This window comes from Lagopus muta, chromosome 1, assembly GCF_023343835.1.
Source record: "Lagopus muta isolate bLagMut1 chromosome 1, bLagMut1 primary, whole genome shotgun sequence".
Classification (NCBI taxonomy): Eukaryota; Metazoa; Chordata; class Aves; order Galliformes; family Phasianidae; genus Lagopus; species Lagopus muta.
In genome coordinates, this window is record NC_064433.1 from 110,456,084 (window position 1) to 110,476,733 (window position 20,650).

Consider the following 20,650-nt stretch of genomic DNA (forward strand, 5'->3'; position numbering starts at 1 on the left):
AGCTGCAAAATTAGAAGTTTTGAATCAGCAACAAAGCGACTGGCTCTAACTACCATAAATACAAATGTGGGTGAGTATTTTGGAATGGGTGTTGTGCTCAACACTGTCACCAAGAACATCTGCTCCAATCGGAAAGGGGCGTGATGACAAGGAGCCACCAAAGCAACACCTTCCCTCTGCAAAGAGCTGCTGTTGAGCCCACCAGTGCCTGGGCTGAGATTGGTCCACATAAATTATGGGGTCTGCAAAGCTTTTGCCCTAACTCTTATCCTTCCCCTGCCCCCCCCCCCCAAAAAAAAAAAAAAAAAAAAAAGTAAGAGGACATTTCAATATGATGGACAAGGTGGCGAGGAGTGAAATCATCTTGCTTGGTAGGTGCTCCCATGTGTGGCTACTGCACATGATACGACCTGTGATTTTATAAAGACACAGAGAAACACCACCTTCCACAAACTCACCAAAAATGACACGAGAAAAAGAATATGCAGAAAGTTTATAGAAGAGATCCTCTTATCAAGGTTTCAGGATTATTGAAAGGCACGTTTCACTGATGTTGAATGACAATGGAGTTCATGGACACATACAGTGCTCACATTTCACGGCAAAAAGATCGCATAATGATGGTATGTTGTGAAACCTATATTCCAGACTTCAGTTAACACTAAAGTGATTATTTTAAGAGTGTCATGTACATAATAAGAGCGGAACAGGCAGATGCATTCAATTACTGTAATTTACAAGGCAGTAATTCAAGCCCCAAATATATTTCTCCTTATTGTAGGAAGACAGTACAGATTACGAGCAATACGAGGGAGAGCAAATTGACAGGGAGCCAGGAAACTGCTGATGTTCTGAACATAACAGCGAGCATGTGCTGCAAGTCAGAGTGGCTTCAGCTTTGCTATTTCACTTCACTCCACATTAACAGCCAGTGGCCAGGATGGATCAATTGCACTCGGGCCAGGAAGCAGCCGAGAGCTGCTCCATGGAAGAATTGCAAAGCGTGAGGCTCACTGCCCTACATGGCTTTTGCAGCCACACAGTGTTGCAACTTGCTCAGCTGTGGGCAGAACGATGTCCACGTGTGCTTCTACTCTTGCTCTTTAATGATCCACTTCATGCTAATTATCTTCTTTCATACAGCTGATAATAAAGTTTCACATTGTGATGATTAATAATTAATCAAATGCCTTTGGAAGTTAATTTAACAATTCTGTGCCTGATTGGCATGCTAATCTCTGCTGCGCAGCAGGGATGCTACAGAAGAAACCTCCAGTATTCTGAACTACTGAGGTGAATACGCAAGGGTACTTACTAACTCATGTGACCAAAAATAAAGCAGCAAGTGGAAATGAATGCATATTCCAAGAGCTCTTCACTTTTCGGGAAAGATTTTCCTTTGCCTTCCCTATATTAGGAATACAACACTGATATAAAGATGTCCGATCAAAACAAATGGACAAGAGGCAATTTTCAAAAATACCCCCACAGTTGATTTAGTTTTGTTTTGCTGGTAGCCACTGCAGTAGATTTAATGCATTAATTACAGTTCTAAAAAGAAAATCACATGGAGAACACCTCTGGCCCTTTCCAGTTGTCCATGTCACTTCTCTTCAAAAATAACCCTCACCTGATAAAAGGGAAGAAGAGCAAGTATGCACATTTGGCTGGACATTTAGTTTGCACTAGTTTCGAATTAACAGTCCCTTTTTTGATGCAAACAGCACTGCAGCAGCCACAGAGGTGAAGAACACAGTAGACCCAAGTAGACAGAGCAGTCCTGGCGCAGATGGCAGGTTCCTCTCCCAGAAGGTGGTGATGAATGGTCGGGATGGGACATCCTGGAGGAGAGAGAAATTTGTATGATCACAAGCTCTCACTCACTATGCAAGCAGACACAGCAAATCATAGAATCACAGAATCATTAAGATTGGAAAAAACACTCTGATCATCCATCCGTCCAACCATCAACTCATCACTACCATCCCACTAAATCTTGTCACTCTGTGCCATATCTACCCTTTTCTTGAAAACCTCCAGGGTTTGATGACTACACCAGAAAAAAAATATGGAAAGCTTTGCAAATTTGCATTCTATCCTTGCACAGGGATGCCCCCCCCCCCCCCCCAGGCAAGGGATATCACAAGCTTTTCCTGAGGACCAAATAAGGTAAGGGTGGGTCAGGGTTCTGAAAAAAATCTGCTGAACCACATGGCCACAGGACAGCAAAGGCAGAGCTATTTATGGGTCATGGTTGCCCATCTCTTACAAGGGGATAATGATATTCCTTGGACAAGTTGAATAAATGGATACCATCAGCATGTGAAGTAAGGGGAGAAGGGAAGATTTATGTTGGATGTCAGGGGGAAATTCTTTACTATGAGAGTGGTGAGGTGCTGGAACAGGATGCCGAGAGAGGTTGTGGATGCCCCGTCCCTGGAGGTGTTCAAGGCCAGATTGGATGGGGCCCTGGGCAGCCTGGTCTGGTATTAAATGGGGAGGTTGGTGGCCCTGCCTGTGGTGGAGGGGTTGGAGATACATGATCTTTGAGGTCCCTTCCAACCTGAGCCATTCTGTGAATCTGTGATTCTGTGAATTAAAACCTAGCAGATAAGCCACCAAGAGAGAGCCTGCAGATCAATCAAGGGGTTGAACTCTCTGATTACAACAAGAAAGTCAGGCTTACCTTTGACTCTGGCTCTGGCATCCAAATTTCATTCTTGGGGATCTTCCCCATATGATATAATATCTAGAAAAGATAAACATTGGTACCACATGAGAAAAATGAAAAAAAAGCACCAACTACTTTCTGTTTCAGGAAAACAGAGCAAGATGACACTGATAAAAAGCAAAATTGTGACCATAAAACTGAATAGTGGTTGAACCAGAAAATGAATAGTGATTTCTCTGTTCATACCAGTAATGAGAGAAAGAGGCAGTTTTGATAGTTTGTGTAAAAACAGGATAGCTATTCATCAAATGATTATGTGCCTACCAATGTTTTAAGGATAAAAGGAAAGTTCCACAGAATCTCTTGTACCATCTGCAAGAAGTAGGGCAATCCAAAAGACCTATAGTTCTCCCAGATGTTGTGTTTTGGCTTTGTTCTTCTTTTTCTGACTATGAGCGCTCTCTTACACGGCAGCTTGAGAAATAGCACAGTGCCACGAACTCAGGACAGAAAGGCTGCTGGGAATGATGCTTCTTGAATCACAAATGAGGAAAATGAGAGATTCAAGTCTGGGGCTTTCAAAGTGCGCCATTATGAAATTACCTCCTGGCTACACCCAGGTAGTATGAAGTTCATCATGGATCTTTTTTTTTTTTTTTTACAACAAATTGATTTTAACAATCATGGAGGCTCTTGGGGGCGAGTGAATGTCTCCAGAAGAGAGAGCTAACTGTTGTTATAACAGCTACTCAGCCATGGAGAAGAGAAATGAGAAATGAGGAGACTCAAGCACATAATGAAGATTATAAGGTGAATATGACTCTGTCAAAGGGAAACAAGTGGTTGATTTTCCATTATTTAACAGAACTGTGTCTCTACCATATAGCAGCTGTAACTGTAATACATATCATTTAATGTGCATTTTTCCCCTCTTTCCAGACAGTTGTAGAGATTTTACCGACTGGGAACCCAGCCCAATGTGTGTCATTCTGAAGAGATTTAAACATTATCAGAGGCACCCATTATGGATTCATAAAGCCAAGCTCACTGTTCTCTCTGGTGAAAGGAGAAGAAGAAAGGATGAATCAAAAATCAGAAAAATGCTCATGTTTCCAGATTATTTCATAGGAAATAACTGCAAGCATTTCTGAGACTGAAACTGATTGCAAAGCCTGCCACAATTAATTAGATAGCAAGCATGGTGGTATATCTAAGGGCCGTAACAGGTTGGAGGGTTTGTTTTTGTAGGCATGGGGTATACAGCATGAACTTCAGTTTAAATCTCTGGTGTGGAAACATGCTGTGTAATGTTCATATTGTTGTACTTTATTCAATAAATAAGTTCAAAAAGTGTTGTTCTGGCTTTTTTTTATATTTATTTTTAAAGCCTTTGTTTCACTTTCTTTTCTAGGATTATCTGATTCTTCCCCACCGACCTCAGCACAATCACAGTGTGTGAGGCACCAAGTCAGACCCCTCCAAGCCATACTTAATCCTTTTTAGCCTTTAAAAGAGATGACCAAAGCAAACCAGTGTCTGTACCTCTCTGGCTGCTCTTTCTCCTGCCTGTACAGCCCCCTCCATGTACCCACTCCATTGGGTAGCCGTCTCTGTGCCAGCAAAGTAGATTCTGTCAACGGGCTGGCGAATGATCCTTCAAAACAAATGGAGAATGTCAGATGACAAGTCATAAGAAGGCGATGATCCTTCTAAAAGCAATTTGTTGGCTCTGATGAAGCATTCGACTTTGTTTCTCCATCATTCCTGCAGAGCAGGGCTGGGAGGCATGGTGAAATAAGCTGTTCCTGCAGGACCACCAACTTGTTTCTGTAAACAACGCTCAAGAGCTGAGAGAGAAAAACCAATGCATAAATCAGTATGCCCAGCTTCTGTGCAAAATAATATCAGCCTTATTTTAGTGCTAGGATAAGAAATAATCTTAATGGCCTCCCAAAATGTAGTGCAGCTGGCAGGTGCGTGACAGCTTTGCTGTTATCCTGCTATTACAATGGGGTTTGAATTATGTTTTTGCTGTGGTGGGTCACCAATATCAGCTACTCTTTGGACTTGCCTGGTTGCTTGCCAAAAGAGACTTGCTGCTGAAGGCCTCTGCATTCAGTGAGTTGCATCTGACCCTGAACAGAGCCATAAGCCAGCTTATCAGCCATGCAAAGCTGCACAAGCATCTTGCTCAACACAGATAAAGAGAATGAACTCCCTTTCCCATCCAGCTGTGGATAAGAGACCTCAGCCACTGCTACATCTGAACACAAAGCGTTCAGATAAATTGCTACAGAAGAGTCTGTGCATGAGATGACTCCTTCCCAATCACATCTTGGACAGAGGTCAGGTATAACTCCACAATGGACAGTCAGTTTGAGGAAAACATGCAAGAGCCCACACTGTCGTTTGGTGCTTGGTAATGAATATGCAATTTGCCTGGTTGTTTCTAATAGGTGCTGAATTGTGCTTTCCATAAGCTTTTCAGTGATACACCAAATGTTAATCACTGTTATCTGCTATGACCCTTTATGAATACAGCAGTTCTGTGTGGGGAGAGTACTGCAGGCTTTGCTGAACGGGAAGAGAGTGTGAGTTTTTCTGTAAGGATTTTGCATCTTTTCCCTGGTGATGCAACTCAATAGGCTCTGCTAGAATTCGATGCTCCACCAGCACAGTCAGCGGAGACGCCTCCTCTGTCTTAAGGAGGAGGCCTCATGCTCTTGAGGCCTTAGAAAGCATTAAAAATTATAATGCAAATAGGCAAATAGTGCACAGAGGTCGATACTGTAACTAGACTACTGTGGAGAGGTTTTATAGCTCCGGCAGGTCTTTTCGTGACTGTGTTTTGCTGCCTTGAAAATCACAAGAGAAACTTGGCTCTTATTAAAAGTCAAAAGCAAGACTCATTAGCTGGCATGTAAGGGAGTGCAAAGAGGGTTGGAAGTCCCCCACTGTGCTAAATATGCCCTAAGTTTTTTGCATAAAACAGATCATTGTACGTGAGCTACAAAAGTATTCTGTTTTACCTTCCATATGAATACATTATGCCAGGTGGGAAGTAGGCTGTGTAACAGCCCCCTGAATACTGCTCCATAGTCCAGTTCTTCTCTTCATAATGCACTGGCTGTAAGTATTACCAAACATTAGACAGTGAAACAGTGGCAAAGAAATTGGAAATAAAAATAAAAAACAAGTTTCCTTTGAAGAAGGGAAAAGAACAGGTTAAGGATGCCATGTCATGTCCTCTGATTAATGCTATCCATGTACACACAACAAACATTTGCATCTTTAGAGAAGCAGTAGTTTCCCAGGTGGAAATGATAGGGCAAATCAAACCACACTCTTCCTCATTCTTGCAAAGAATGAGATTTGCCAGCTCTATTTTTCCTGCAGTAGATGCTGCTGCCCTCCCCTTGGCATTGTAGATTCTATGGCACAACACAGAATTTTGGGTACCAGGAATTTTAACTTCATCCTCCAGAACAAAACAGCAACATTATTCTACAAACGGAGGTGAAAATGGGTACTAATTTCTTACATGTAAAGCCTCTTCCATCTGCATTGCCTTGGCATATGACTCACAGATTTTCTTCCTCCTATATGAAAATAAAAGCATTTGGGAAAAGAAAAGAGGGAGATAAAAACCTCTCAGCTATTGCTCGTTATAAAAAAAAAAAAAAAAAAATTGTACACATTGCAATACACTGGAAAGAAAGCTGGGTTTTGCTTTGCTTTTAAGTCTGATTTCCAGTTCTTATATTAGTGTGCATATTCAAATACTGATGCATAAATGTGACATCCAAAGTGAACCCTGGAATGGAAAATGAAGGCCAATTTTGGCAAAGAACTCTAAAAAATAAATCTTGGTACAGTTATTCTAGGATGCAGAGACAATTTGTTCTCATGTTCACTGGTGTAAGACCAGAAGAGACATAATATAAATCAATGAAATCCTTACAGATCTATTATAGCTGAGAACAAAATATGAGCTGGAGAGTACTACTCGCACTCCTAAGCAGAATTCCTCTTTTTTTTTGCACGTATACTAAAATTGCATTTAGAACATACTGTGTTCACTTCAGAGATTAATGAAGAAATCATACTGTAAACATGGATGTTTAAAACTTCTGGCGCACAATCTAAATGTGAAGGATAAGCAGCACTGTGTACATCAGAGCTCCATTTATCCCTGGGGTGAAACATTAATCAGTGGGGATGCAGTCTGAGGAACATGGAGGAGCAGGATGTGGAAACTCAGAAATATCCACAATTGGATGATATCAGTGTTCGTGTCTAGACCTAAAAGCTAAATCTTCACCCCAGTTTCCAGTATTGGCAGTTGCACTGATCATGTGTGTATATACACATGCACACACAAACCACATACACTTCTGTGGAGAAGCATCATAGAATCATATTATAGAATCACAGAATGGTTTGGGCTGCAGGGGACCTCAAAGCCCACCCACCCCAACCCCTGCTGTGGGCAGGGCTGCCCCCCACCAGCTCAGGCTGCCCAGGGCCCCATCCAACCTGGCCTTGAGCCTCCAGGGATGGGGCACCACAGCTTCTCTGGGCAGCTGTGCCAGCGCCTCACTGCCTACTTGGGAAAGAATTTCCTCAACATCTAGTCCAAACCTCCCCTCTTTTAGTTTAAAGCCATTACCCATCATCCTATCACTACCAGATGGTGTAAAAAGTTGGTCCCCCCTCCTGCTTGTAAGCTCCCTTCAAGTGCTGGAAGGTCACAATGAAGTCTCTCCAAGAAGTATCCCATATCTGAAGTATTTACTGTTTCTGAACTCTTACCTCTCCTCCTTACTGAGGCTGGCCAGTTTAACAGCCTTTCTGGTAAGGATGAAACTGAAAAAGAAAAATACGGCATATAAATATCACAGTGTCAGCACTCCAGCTGATTTGTAAGCTTTTGCTTGAAATGACTCTAAAAAAAGATGGGTCAAGCATTCTAATGGTATGTAATGGGCTTGAGAGCTTTTCACTGTATGACATCACTTAGTAATTACAGGTCACAGGGGTGAAACGCCTATGTGGGATACCCTGCCGAGTTAATTGAATGGAGGGCAAGTGTTCCCAGGGGGCATGCAGAAAGGAGGGCCTGGCAGCTACCAGCTGAGAAAGCTGCAGATTGTAGGCGTGTTTGCAAAGCTGCCAGCGCTGGTCTCATTCTCGTCTGGAATGAGCTCTTCATCCCCACTGATTCAGGAGAGCAAAGTTATCCACAAAGTGAGCAGAGAGAAATGACAGCATTTAACAAGCCAGCTTGCACCAGCTCCCTTCTTACACCTAGTTCTCATCCAAAAGGTCTCAGACTGAGTTTTCTCGTGATTTCGATGCTTTACAGGCAGTTTGCCATACCACTGCCCCTGCTGACTGGCTCTGTTAAATGCCTGCTGCTCTGGCATGACCATGGCCGATTTTGTAAGAACTGGGACTGATATTCTCTCAATTTGAAAGAAACAGATTTGGTGATTAGTTTCTCTGACTTCAGTGGAGATATGCAGGAGATGAAGTAGGTTTCTACACCAAAGTTGCTCAGAGAAGTCCACAAGAAGAAAGCATGAAATCATTTGCCTTTTGAGGTCTGGAGGAGGTTTATTGCTCTCAGGGCAGAAATTGTTAAGCTTTGAATATGCCCATAAACACGTGCAGTTCTGTAGAACTGGCAAGCTGTCTTGCCAAATATTCCACATTTAGTTGCCTGACATTTATATTGGCTTTTTGGGCGGGGGCAGGGGGGGAAGTTCTCCTCAGATTACAGTGGAAATATTTGTAAAAATTGTTTGTTCATATTAGCTTAACCTTATTTTAAAAGCCAATAAATGCTGCTACATATTTTCTCATCTGTTTGTCTAAACTACAGCTCCTCTACTTGGCAGTTTCTTCAGAATGCTGATTTCCTCACTGAACAGCTGCTGCCGAACTTAACCACAAGCCAATCCCCTTCGTCCCTCCTCAGTCTGATGAGGAAAGGAGGCAAAGGATGATGTCTTGAACAACTGCATTTTCATTTTGGTCCAGCTGCTAAATACGAGGACCAACGTGAGCAGAATACAAGCTCACAAAACTAGGTAAGGAAAGGATTTATTTCTAAATCTAGTCAGCAGCAAAATGCTATCTGATTGCTTAAAATGAGCAAAGATTAATTCAGCATCCCTTTCCCCACAACTGTCTCTGTATGGGGATATTTGTAGCAGTTTATTGGTTTTTTTTTTTCCTCACATAAAAGCTTACATAGGCTAGAGGGGCACAAGGGAGATGTAGGAAGTACTCTATCTATGAATGATGTGGGAGTGGGCATAACTGATTTGAATCTTATTCCCATCTCTTCCTCTTTCACTGGCTTCCTTATACAAAAGAAATACACATGTGCTAGAGCTCCTAACCCCATAATGGCAGGAAAAGATCCATCGGGTTTCGTGTCATCCAAGGTAATTCCAATTGGACATTCTTCATCATCAATGAAGAGAGAAGCACAGCAACCTAAGGGGAGAAAGGAAAACAAAATGGTTGTCAGAAAGACTCAGTGATGATCACTACTTCTGACAGCAGCGAACAGGGGAAACTATCAGTAAAAGAATTGTACAGTAGATCCCCAGTCACCAAAAAGATCTACAAGTCTGAAGCATTCTTACAACAGTTCCTCCTTCTCTTTTCCACCTGGCCCTGGGTAATTCTGTACACAGACAGTGTACTGTTACTGGAGTCCAGTAACAGTAATGGTCAATCTAATCAAGTATCACACCCCCATTCCAAGCGACGTGTTTCAGATGACCATGCAAAAAATCCTGTAGAGATGGCAACGCATAAACCTGCATACACTTCTTTTTATTCCCATTCAATTACTGGTTTATGTCTTTAAACATGCAAAATTATATTCTTTCAATTGAGAAACATTCCTGACCAGAGCAAATCATTATACAGGAAGTGGAAACAGAGAGGTTGGAATTAGATGATCTTTAAGGTCTCTTCCAACAGAAGCCAATCTATGATTCTATGAAACTAATCTGTCCATATAAATGTTTCTGGAAACGGTAATTGATTTTTTTATCATTTATTAACAGTTAAAGCTGAGAAATGTGTGATGTTGCAAATGTTGGGAAAAATACGTCCCAAATTGAACAAAAAGGTAACCTACTTTTTCCATTCCTCTGAGATATCAAGTTCCAAGAACGGGCACGTAACCAAGGAAGGGCCTTGCTCGCACCTAAAGCTCTCACTGTGATTTGCTATAAATTCTCTCTGGCTGCCCTAACTGTCCCAGCAAGAACTTCCTACTGCAGGCCTCTGTTTCGGTGTGCTGCAGGTGGCTTGGCAGCTTTCAGCTTTAGTTCACTGTGAAATCTGGCTTCTATCAGTCATCAGCTCAGAGCTTTGGGACCCTGCTTGGGTCTGAATTCTGCTTTGAGATGAAGTGTATGCTTAAGCTTAGAAAAACAGCTCTCCTTCCCAAAGAGCTTTACTTTTTGTTTTTCCGTGTGTTTAATGTAGTTTTTTTTCCACATTTAATCCCTCCTTGGATTTGTTCCCTGACAGACAGCAGAGCTTCAAAATTAGCAGAGCACTGGACTCCCAAGTCCTTCACCTTCCTCACATACCCTTCCTCTGCCAGAAGGCTTCCTTGTAGTACATCATGCATTTTATGACAGATCCCATAGGCAAACGCTGAATTAACTGGTTTCTCTTTTGTGGCAGTTCTGGTTTGAAGTGAATCTTTGTTGTCAGGATAGGAGGGATAGCAGAGATTACATACTTGCCCTGAAAGGTAAAACACAGTCAGTAGAAACAAGGCACTGCCTCTTACTGAAGTTGTCCTGCAGGACACATGCATTGGAATAGCCTGCCTATTATAATAAGCCTATAATAGGCCTGCCCACAGCAGGGGTTGGGGTGGTGTGGGCTTTGAGGTCCCTTCCAACCCAAACCATTCTGTGATTCTATTCTATGATTTTGAAGATGCTCTTATTCACTGTTAACAACTTTACCACGCTTGACATTAGTACTTGGCTTTCCCACACAGGTATTTCCAGGTGACCAGAAGAATTCTGCCATTTGGGAAGAAGAATTTTTCCCATATTTAGGGAATATACATAAATATAAATATTTAGGGAAAAATACATTGTTTTGTGATTAGGTGATTCTTGACAGCTTTTTGAATATTACAGGACCAGAGATGAAATCTGGCAGAATACAAGTTGGGGAATGCGACAAGCATAGTTAAAAGTGCCTTTTCCTCCTCCCAAGGAAATATGATCCACATTTACCCAAATGACAAACTGTTAAAAAAATAATCATTATAATTTCTGTGCATATTCACAGGATACTACTTCAGGATAAGCAATAGCAATGGTGATTTCAGCCTTCCTGAATATGCTCCATCCTTCGCACAGTTCTGTCTCTGACCAGAGTGACGAAGGATGCTCTGCTTCAGGGCTCAGGATGACACTGAATCATTACACCCAGGCTTGGCTTTGTATGTAGCACTGCATGTCATCATTGCACTGACAGCACCTCCCTGCGTGAGGGGGCTGAGCTTTGGTCTTGCTTAGTTTGTGACCAGCTGATCTTTCAAATCTTAGTAAATGAGTATAAAATGCCTCTTCCTTCCCTTCCCCTCCCATCCCCCGCAAACCACAAGTTTAGATACAAACAGGAACCTTATTTTTCTTCATTTGAAATAGTCTCAATGTTTAAAGTGTAAAATCATACAGTCTAGAAAATGTTAAGACGGACAAGGCAGACTAATGAGCAATTTGCAAAACACCAAGACTGACTGAGCCATAAATAAATCTATAAAGCAGGTTTCACAGATTGTCTGTCAGGACAGTCTGAGGAACAGACACTCACAAATGAGTACTTCCTGATTACATCTGGCTAAGAGCTACAGCAGATGTATTCCCCACTAAATGCATATTCTTCTTTTATTCTGATCAAATTACCTCATATGTCTCACGGTTTAGAGTCTCCACAATGACATTATCACCTGTCTGATCAATACAGACCACAGGTCTCTCCAGTTTAACCCTGCCTTTGAGGCGCTCCATTATTTTCTCCGATATCTGACCAGAACCCCCAACAAACTTCCTCTCCTAAAAAAAAAAAAGAGGAAGAACACAACAAAACAAAAATTCACCATCATTAGTCACAGTGACATTGAAAAAGACTTCTGTTCATAATGAAGAAACTGCAGATCAAATCAGCAGACTTTCAGAAGAGCTAATCCCTAAGCCTTGAACTCAATGGAGAATGATACCAAAAGCATTTTTGCAATGGCTTTCCCAGCTAGCCAGTTTGGAGGCTCATGAAGCCAACAGAACAAAGAAACGTGAAACAGGTAATTTACCTACTTTAAACAAACCAAATTAGGCCACGAGTGTAGAATGTAATGAGTTTTATTCACCCCTGGGAAGACACCACAATTTGCAACAGTTGTTTTTTGGGTGTAGAGTGTCATTGGAATCACTGACCCTCTTTTATCTGCCGGTCATTGTAGTGATATCAAGCAGTTCACTTCTATATGTTGGATACAGATACAGGCAGGGAGGTTATTTTTATAAGACTCATCTTGGCTGTTAAGTCAGAAACACTCACTGCTGTTGTTCAGCTGATTTTGATCAGGATGAGGGAAGGCAGGTAGAAACCAAGACAGTTTGATAGATCCAGGCTCAAGGAACGTGAAGCACTGTTTTCAGTCTTGTTTTCCTTTCTCCATGCCTTGTCTAGCTAGGAGTGTCCTGGAATTCATCTTACTTTTAATTCTTACCACAACATCTAGCACTTGCTGACGTGGAACAGCAACTGTAGCTGAGAGGCCACTGGGCAGGAAGACTTGCTCTTATTTGAGGGCAGCATTAGCTTTGGTTATTTCCTTCCCAACACACAGTTGTCTATTCTCACCACAATGGACAGACGTTGATGGGGACTTCACATCTCTCCAGGCAACTTCTTTTTATGTTTCCCTACCTTTAGTACTAGGAAGCATGGACCTCTCTCTGCTTTTGCAGTTCATGGCTTAAGTCTGAAATACTGCACATATCTTCTGAGGCAGTGTTAACTGAAGTAAGCTAAAGAAGGGTATTAACATACCATATCCCAACTATTTTGACAGATTCCCTCTTCCCTTTTCTGAAACTTCATCAAGAACAATCACATAAAAAACATGAGGTTCTGCATCCTGATAGAAACAAGATGAAAAAGTCTCAAGGACTCAAAAAACATGCTTCCATGTAAGCTGCCTCAAGATGGAGGGTCATTTTACAAGCTGTTTCCAATTCTTGTCATTAGAGACTTTCACAAAAAATAAATAGGTATTTCAGATTGAAGCACGCTTGCTTTGAACTCTCGACAAACATTCAAATGTGATTATTATCTCATGGAAAACAAATTGGCAGATAAAGAAAAGCAACAGAACTGTAACTAAAGGACTGTGATGCACTGAATGCAGGAAGGAAGAATTAATTAAATTGTCCCAGTTTATCCCAAAGCTTTGCTAACAAAAAATCTCACTGCACAGAGCTGAGAGGGCTGCTCAGCCCTGTGAGAACATAACTGCCACATAAACTTGATGTTTTGTCCTTCTTCCATTAACTGCACAGTTGGACAGATACAACACTCCACTTGCTCTTTTTGGTTTCAAGGGGGAAAGAAAGTGAGACATTTCATACCTGGCCCCCATTGGTGACAGAGAATATCCTGGATGTGCCACCACACTGCCTCACATACCACAGGAACCAGAGAGCAGAGACTTCATGAGGCTCAGACGTGACATTGACATTCACGAAGAGGGTGGCAAAGTCTTTAACAGCTCTGCATGAAACACAGGAGCAGAATCAGATAGTGAATAAATGTGACATGCTGGTGGCTTTCATTATTACTTATTTAGAAGGGTTGCTATCCTACAGTCAAAAAAATCGAAAATGGTGTGTATGTGTCTCATTTTCAGCCTGAAGCTTGAATATTTCACAGAATCACAGAATTGTAAGGGTTGGAAGGGACCTCAAGAGATCACCAAGTCCAACCCCCTGCAGAGCAGGTTCCCTACAATAGCTCACACATGTAGGCATCCAGACAGGTATTGAATATTGAAGGAGACTCCACAACCTCTTTGGGCAACCTGCTCCAATGCTCTGTAACCCTTATAAAGAAGTTCTTCTGCACGTTAGTACGGAGCTTCTTATGTTCAAGTTTTAGGCCATTGCTCCTTGTCCTGTTGCCACTGAGAAGAGCCTGGCCTCATCCATTTGCCTCCCACCTCCCTTCAGATATTTATTAACATTTATCAGATCCCTTCTCAAGTCTTTTTCTCAAGGCTGAACAGACCAAGATTACTCAGCCTTTCCTCATACAGGAGGTGCTCCAGGCCCCTTATCATCTTTGTAGTTCTCCACTGGACTCCTTCTAGGAGACCCCTGTCTTTTTTTAACTGGGGAGCCCAGTAGTAGTCTACATGTAACCTCACCAGGGCATAGTAGAGGCAGAGGATCACCTCCCTTGTTCTGCTGGCCTAGCTCTTTTTCATGCACCCCAGGATACCACTGGCCTTCTTGGCCACATTGCTGGCTCACGGCCAACCTGTTGTCCACCAGGACATCCAGTTCCTTCTCTGCAGAGCTCCTCTCCAGCAGAGAGGAGCCCCTAAACTGTACTGATGCATGTGGTTATTCCTCTCCAAGTGCAAGACTGCACTTGCTCTTCTTAAACCCCATCAGGTTCCTCTCTGCCCAACTCTCCAGTCTGTACAGGTTCTGCTGAAGGGCAACACAGCCTTCAGGTGTGTCAGACACCCCTCCCAGTTTTATATCTTGAGCAAACTTGCTGAGGGTAGAGTCTATCCCTTCATCCAGGTCGCTGATGAAGATGTTGAACAAGACCAGACTCAGTACCAACCCATGGGGAACACCACTAGTTACAGGCCTCCAACCAGACTCTGATTGCTGATGACCACCCTCTGACCTCTTTCAGACAGCCAGTTCTCAATCCACCTCACCATCCACTTATTTATCCCACATTTTCTAAGTTTCCTAAGTTGTTGTGGGAGACAGTGTCAAACACCTTGCTGAAGTCAAGTACACAACATTCACTGCTCTCCCTGCATCTACCCAGCCAGTGATGACATCACAGAAGGCTATCAGGTTGGTCAAGCATGATTTGCCCTTGGTGAATCCACGTTGACTACTCCTGATAATCTTCTCTTTCAATTGCGTGGAGATGGCATCCAGAACAAGTTGTGCCATCACCTTTGCAGAGACATAGGTGAGGCTGACTGGCCTCACTGGTTATATCAAGATCTCCTTCCCCTTCTCCCAAAACATTCATCCATGCAATTTTAAATCCCACTCATTTTACCTCAGTTACTTCTTAACTAGTTTTCCATTCATTGTTTCTTTCATCAAAACATATACTTTTCTCAACAGTAGAATGCATTTGGTAACGTGCTAGTGAAAATCTTCTGCATTTCTCCTCCACAGGGTACTCATCAGGCACATTGTTTCCAAGGCCTAATTGGCCCTTAGGACCTCAACTAGACACACTGCCAAGACATTCCCCATCTTCCACACGACTGTGCTGCACACTGCTTCTGTGAGACTAAGAGTTAAACACTGTAAGTAGCTCAAAGAAATCCAATACATAACTTACAAACTTTTATAACCCAATTTCTCTGGACATGAAGTCCAGTCACCTCTAGTCCATTAGCAAGGATATGAAGACACCATGCATGCAAGAGCCCTCTGTAACCATCCTGAAAACACTGACGTACAAAACGCTGTAACCTGAGAAATGTGTAGAGAGTCTCCAGGTTCAGTACATGCTGACCTATGACACATAACAAATTATTCTTATGTTACAATCTCAACCAAAGTTATACAGAAAATGCTGTAAAAGAGCTTTTCTGTTTAGGGCAGTACAGTTTTTAACTATTTAAAAAAATCTGTTTTATCTTGAAGATCTAAAAGAGGTTTTTCAATATGTTCCCGCTGTGCACATCTATTAATACTGCAGAGTCAGATAGCCACTGAAAGTAGAAACAGCCTTGCAGAGGAGCACTTTCCCACAGAGATCACTATAAACCCAGTTTTGCTTACACTTCACTGACTTCCTGACTAAGAGGAACAGTAAAAAAAAGAAGAGGAAGAGCCAGTGCACTTGGAACAGAAAGGGTGGCTCAAGGGGACTGACTTTGCAGAGAAACAGCTCATGAAATTTATTGTAAAGAAAACTACGATGCAACAGAGAGCAAGAAAAAGTCGAAATCACTGTATCTTGTATCACATGCAGCCAGACCAAGATTTAACACAGTGAAATAATTTCAAATGGAAAGTTTTGGCCCGGAAGCTGCAGGCACAGCGCTAAACCACAGTCAGCATGAAAAAGTAAACACAGCACAGTCAAACAAACAAAAAGTACTGAATGCAAGGCAAGAGAGTAGTACAGAGTAGCATAGGGCCAGCAAAGCATGCAGGGATACAGGTGCTAGCATAAGCATGTTTCTCTTTGCCTAATAAATAGAATTAATTGAAAAGGATAGGAAGAAAAGAGTATTTCCAGCTGTTATCATTCCACATTGAACACTGTTCCTTTTTCTATTCATACAGTGTTGTCCTTCATAGACATATAAAATGCACCGCACATCTTCTAAGCAATATATTAACTTGGGCCATGATCCTACAAATTAGGGAGATGCACTGTTGGATCTGCTACTCATAGACAAGGAAGACCTGTTGGATGAGGCATAGGTGAAAGGCATCCTTAGCTGCAGTAAGCATGAGACTGTGGAGTCTAAGACCTTGGCAGCAGTAAGATAAACAGCAGAATTACAACCCTGGATTTTGGATGGGCAGATTTTAGCTTCCTCAAAGAATCGACTGGCAGGATCCCATGGGAAACTACCTGGTAGGGCAAAGGAACCCAACAGAACTTGCGGATGCTCAAGGACAGCTCCTTGGAGCAGAAGAATGGTGCTTTGCAATGGGCAGAGAGTTGGACAAGTATGGCAAGAGGACAGCAGGGATGAAGACAGAGCTCCTGGCCCAGCTCAGGCACAGCACAGCAAGGAATGTAAAAGGCAACAAGACCACCTTGTTTCATTTCAAGGGCTAAAGCAGACACACATTATAACTAAGTATGAGATGTCACAGCTAGCATCATTCTCCTAGTCTGCCATGGGGCTGGGTAAAAACTCTTCACTTTTTCTAGCTCCATTTCTACGCCAGCCAGTGACCTTCATTCATACTTACAAAGTGGAGTTATTTACACTTTGCTTTTTCTAAAGACAAAGAAAAGTATGTTCTCTTTTGTGGAAATATTAAAAAGAGCACATGCTGTCACTCCCACGTGGGTCTGCAGAAGAAAACCTCAAGTTCCTCTAGCATCTTTAATCATATCTGCCAGCCAACATAAGCACTGTGTACTTACCCTGTCATCCACACATCCTCATTCAGCACCTAACAACAGTACAATAAGATCAGTCTCATCTCAAATATCTCCTGCCCTCTCATTGCCTGTGTATACACCTGCTGTCTCTCAGACTAAACTGTAAGCACTTGGGATGAAATGCCAATATATTTCTGTTGTGTTCACAAAGCATTGTACTCTGTAAGTATCTGGTCTGTGAATAGAGCTCAAAGGCACTAAAATCATAAAAACAGATGTTGATAATAAAGCTTAGCCTGCTCAAATGACTGGCAATTACTTCTTTATTATTTGTGGATGGCACACCCTTAACTTCTCAAAAGAGTTTCAAAAGACTTGTTTAAATAGCTACTGTTTTATGTCAGTTCCAGCTGTCTGCATGCTTATCATAGACGTTTATATCTCATCTTCTCTGTCTGTTCCCTATAGCAAAACCACTAACTGCACTGAAGACCACAGGAATTTTTCTACAAGGCTTCACATCATACAGTAATACTTCTCAACTCCTCTACAAAGACTTCTTCCAAATTCCTGGTAAGTTTCATACCTCTTTGAGTCAGTCCTATTTTTCCAGTACCCTTTTTTTTATTTTTTTGTCACACTAAGAAAAGAAACATAATTTTAATTTCCTCCATAGCACTGAATAAAAAGGAACAAATGTTAATCTTGTTTTATTTGAGCTACTGTGTGTTACAGCAGTGTGAACTGTTAATGCTTCAATGTACTGTCCATATTACCTTTCTTTTTCTACATTGTCACTGTCTTATACTACCATCCTTGCCTTTGTTGGTATGAACCACATCTCATCTGCTTGACACACTTACATCTTCTTGGGCTTAATCTGTCCTTTCAATTCCCAAAGGCTTTTGCTACCCCTCCATCCCATGCGTGCATGGCCCGCTAGAGATTTGATTGTGCCCCATCTGAAGTCAAAGGAAGCACAAGCAGGTCCTTCATGCAACTGTATTCCAGAATTTGCTAGGGGCCAACTGTCATTCTAGGCTTGATTTTGAAGCAAGGAGTTACTTACTTGGTCCAACAAATCTTATTTATCAGCTCTTTCATGGTCATTTTGTCCCACTTTTCAGCATGTGGAGCGTCCCATGGTGCTTCAGGAGGAATCTAAAGACAGAAGCAACTTATTGAAGAAATAATTCAGTGCTGTATCATTGCCAGGTCGTAGCTAGTTTGTGGCACAAAGTTGACTGTTTTGCTGGCCCCAAGATTTGTTTTTGTTCTCTGTTCATGGCTGTAAGGTTGAAACAAATGCACTGAATGGACTAGCTTTTATATTTCATACCCTTGGGTATGAATTGTATCATGAGAACTAAATCTGACTTTGATTAATGAATTATATCCTTATGTTGGGACTCACCTGGCCTTTAGTGATCTAGGAGGGAGGTGTGTATTCTAATTTAATTGTCTTGGTTTCCTCTAAAAGCAAAGCAAAAAAAATTCCTTCTCCAGACATTCACAGAGTTATAAGACAGATATCTGAAGACCCTTATGTCTCTCTTAACTACAGACAGATCAAAAATGTCTAGATACTATTAAATGATGTTTACACAGTTAAATTCTTGTTGATAATCCATGACATTTGAGTTCACTATTGTACATTTTAATGTTTTTAAAATACATATTATTTTACAAAAATACGTATAGTATAGTGTACAAATTTGATTGTGCTAAACCCCATACAACAAATGAACTTTGCTGTGGTAACAGTAACTTCATAGAATCATAGAATTGTAGGAAGGGACCTTTGAAGTCCAGATGGTAACACTCCCTGCAACATACAGGGACACCGACAGCTCAATCAGGTTGCTCAGAGCCCGGTCCAGTCTGAATGTCTCCAGGGACAGGGCATCCACCACATCTCTGTCTGTGCCAGTGCTTTACTACCCTTATCATAAAACACTTTTTTCTTATATTCAGTCTTAATCTTCCCCCTTTTGCTTTGAAACTATTTTCCCTTGTCTTATCGGAAAAAAAAAACCCACAAAAAAACAACAAAACTCTGCTAAACAGTCTGTCCGCTTCCTTCTTCCTTTAGATATTGAAAGGTCTCTATCAGGTCCCTCCGGAGCCTTCTCTTCTCCAGGCTGAACAGCCCCAGCTCTCTCAGCCTGTCCTCACAGGGGAGCTGTTCCATTCCTTGGATCATTTTTGTGATCCTCCTCTAGACATGCTCCAACAGGTCCATGCCTCTCCTATACTGCAGACTCCCCATCCAGACGCAGTACTCTAGGTGAGGTCTCACCAGAGCAGAGCAGAGGGGCAGGATAAACCTGTCTGCTGGCCACTCTTCTTTGGATGCAGCCCAAATGGTTGGCTTCTTTGGATGCAGCCCACATAGTTGGCTTTCTGGGCTGTGAGGGCACATTGCTGGCTCACGTTCAGCTTGCCATTCACCAGTACCCCAAAGTCCTTTCTGTCATGGCTGTGCTCCATCATTACATCCCCTAGCTTGTACTGCTAGCAGGGGTTGACATGACCCAGGTGCAAGACCCTGCACTTGGATTTACTGAACTCATAGGTTCATGGAGGCCCACTGCTGGAGCCTGTCTAGGTCTCTCTGGGTTGCATCCTCTCCCTCAGACGTGTCAGCTGCACCACACAGTTTGGCATCACCTGTAAACTTGCTGAGGGTGCGCTCAATCTCAGTGCCAATGTCACTGATGAAGATATTAAAGAACATTGGTTCCAGTGCTGAACCCCAAGGGACAGCATTTGTCACTGATCTCCATTTGACATTGATCTATTGACCACCACTCTCTGGGTACAGTCTCATAATCAATTTCTTGTTCACTGAATAGTCCGTCCACCAAATCTTTATCTTTACAATTTAAAAGAAAGATTTGTGGGGTACTGTGTCAAAGACCGTACTCAAGTTCAGATAAATGACATCAGTGGTTCTTCTCTTGTCCATTGATGCAGTTACACCATCTCAGAAGGCCACCTGGTTAGTCATGTAGGTCTGCCCTTGGTGAAGGCAAGCTGGTTGTCTTGTATCACATCCCACTCTTCTATGTGCCTTAGCATAGTTTCCAGAAGGATCTATTCTATGACCTTCCCCAGCACAAAGGTGAGGGTGACAGTTTGGTAGTTTCCTGGGTGGTCCTTTCTACCCTTCTTAAAAATGGATGTGATACTGCCTTTATTCCAGTCACTGGGGAATTCACCTGACTGCCATGACTTTTCAAATATACACTATGCTTGTAGGTCATTGTATGGTGGGGCCCCTGGATAAACCATAAAGCATCTGATAAATATTTGAAAAACAGTACAACTCTCCAAGGGATACTCTTTTGTACACAGGAAGACCTCCAGTTGCAATTCTCATCTCCTAGTTTGTGTAGTGCTTTGACAAGCCCTGACATGAGAAAGTACAAACATTAACTACATACATTGAAAGTACTTTTTTTTTTTCAGATATCTTAGACAATCAGATCTTTTTCTACCTTCTTGGTGAGAAAGCCCTGTCATAGCTTATAGCTTCTGGTTAATCTAGATTTCTTTCCCGATTAGAGTTACTGTTTTATTTTTTAT

The 20,650-nt window shown here is 42.1% G+C and overlaps 1 protein-coding gene across 1 annotated transcript in view; it reads right to left on the minus strand.

Annotated features, from left to right (window-relative positions):
* Positions 1-476: 476 nt before the first annotated feature.
* LOC125698036 (amine oxidase [flavin-containing] A-like) overlaps positions 477-20,650 on the minus strand; it is a 45,872-nt gene continuing 25,698 nt past the window's right edge. Inside the window, exons 5-15 of the mRNA XM_048955884.1 lie at positions 18,132-18,223; positions 13,357-13,498; positions 11,632-11,781; positions 10,291-10,450; positions 9,079-9,175; positions 7,484-7,537; positions 6,213-6,270; positions 5,701-5,798; positions 4,214-4,325; positions 2,687-2,749; positions 477-1,841 (exon numbers count right to left, since the gene is read on the minus strand). Coding sequence (XP_048811841.1) covers positions 1,686-1,841; positions 2,687-2,749; positions 4,214-4,325; positions 5,701-5,798; positions 6,213-6,270; positions 7,484-7,537; positions 9,079-9,175; positions 10,291-10,450; positions 11,632-11,781; positions 13,357-13,498; positions 18,132-18,223 — 1,182 coding nt within the window. The 3' untranslated portion in view covers positions 477-1,685. The remainder of the gene's footprint in view (positions 1,842-2,686; positions 2,750-4,213; positions 4,326-5,700; positions 5,799-6,212; positions 6,271-7,483; positions 7,538-9,078; positions 9,176-10,290; positions 10,451-11,631; positions 11,782-13,356; positions 13,499-18,131; positions 18,224-20,650) is intronic.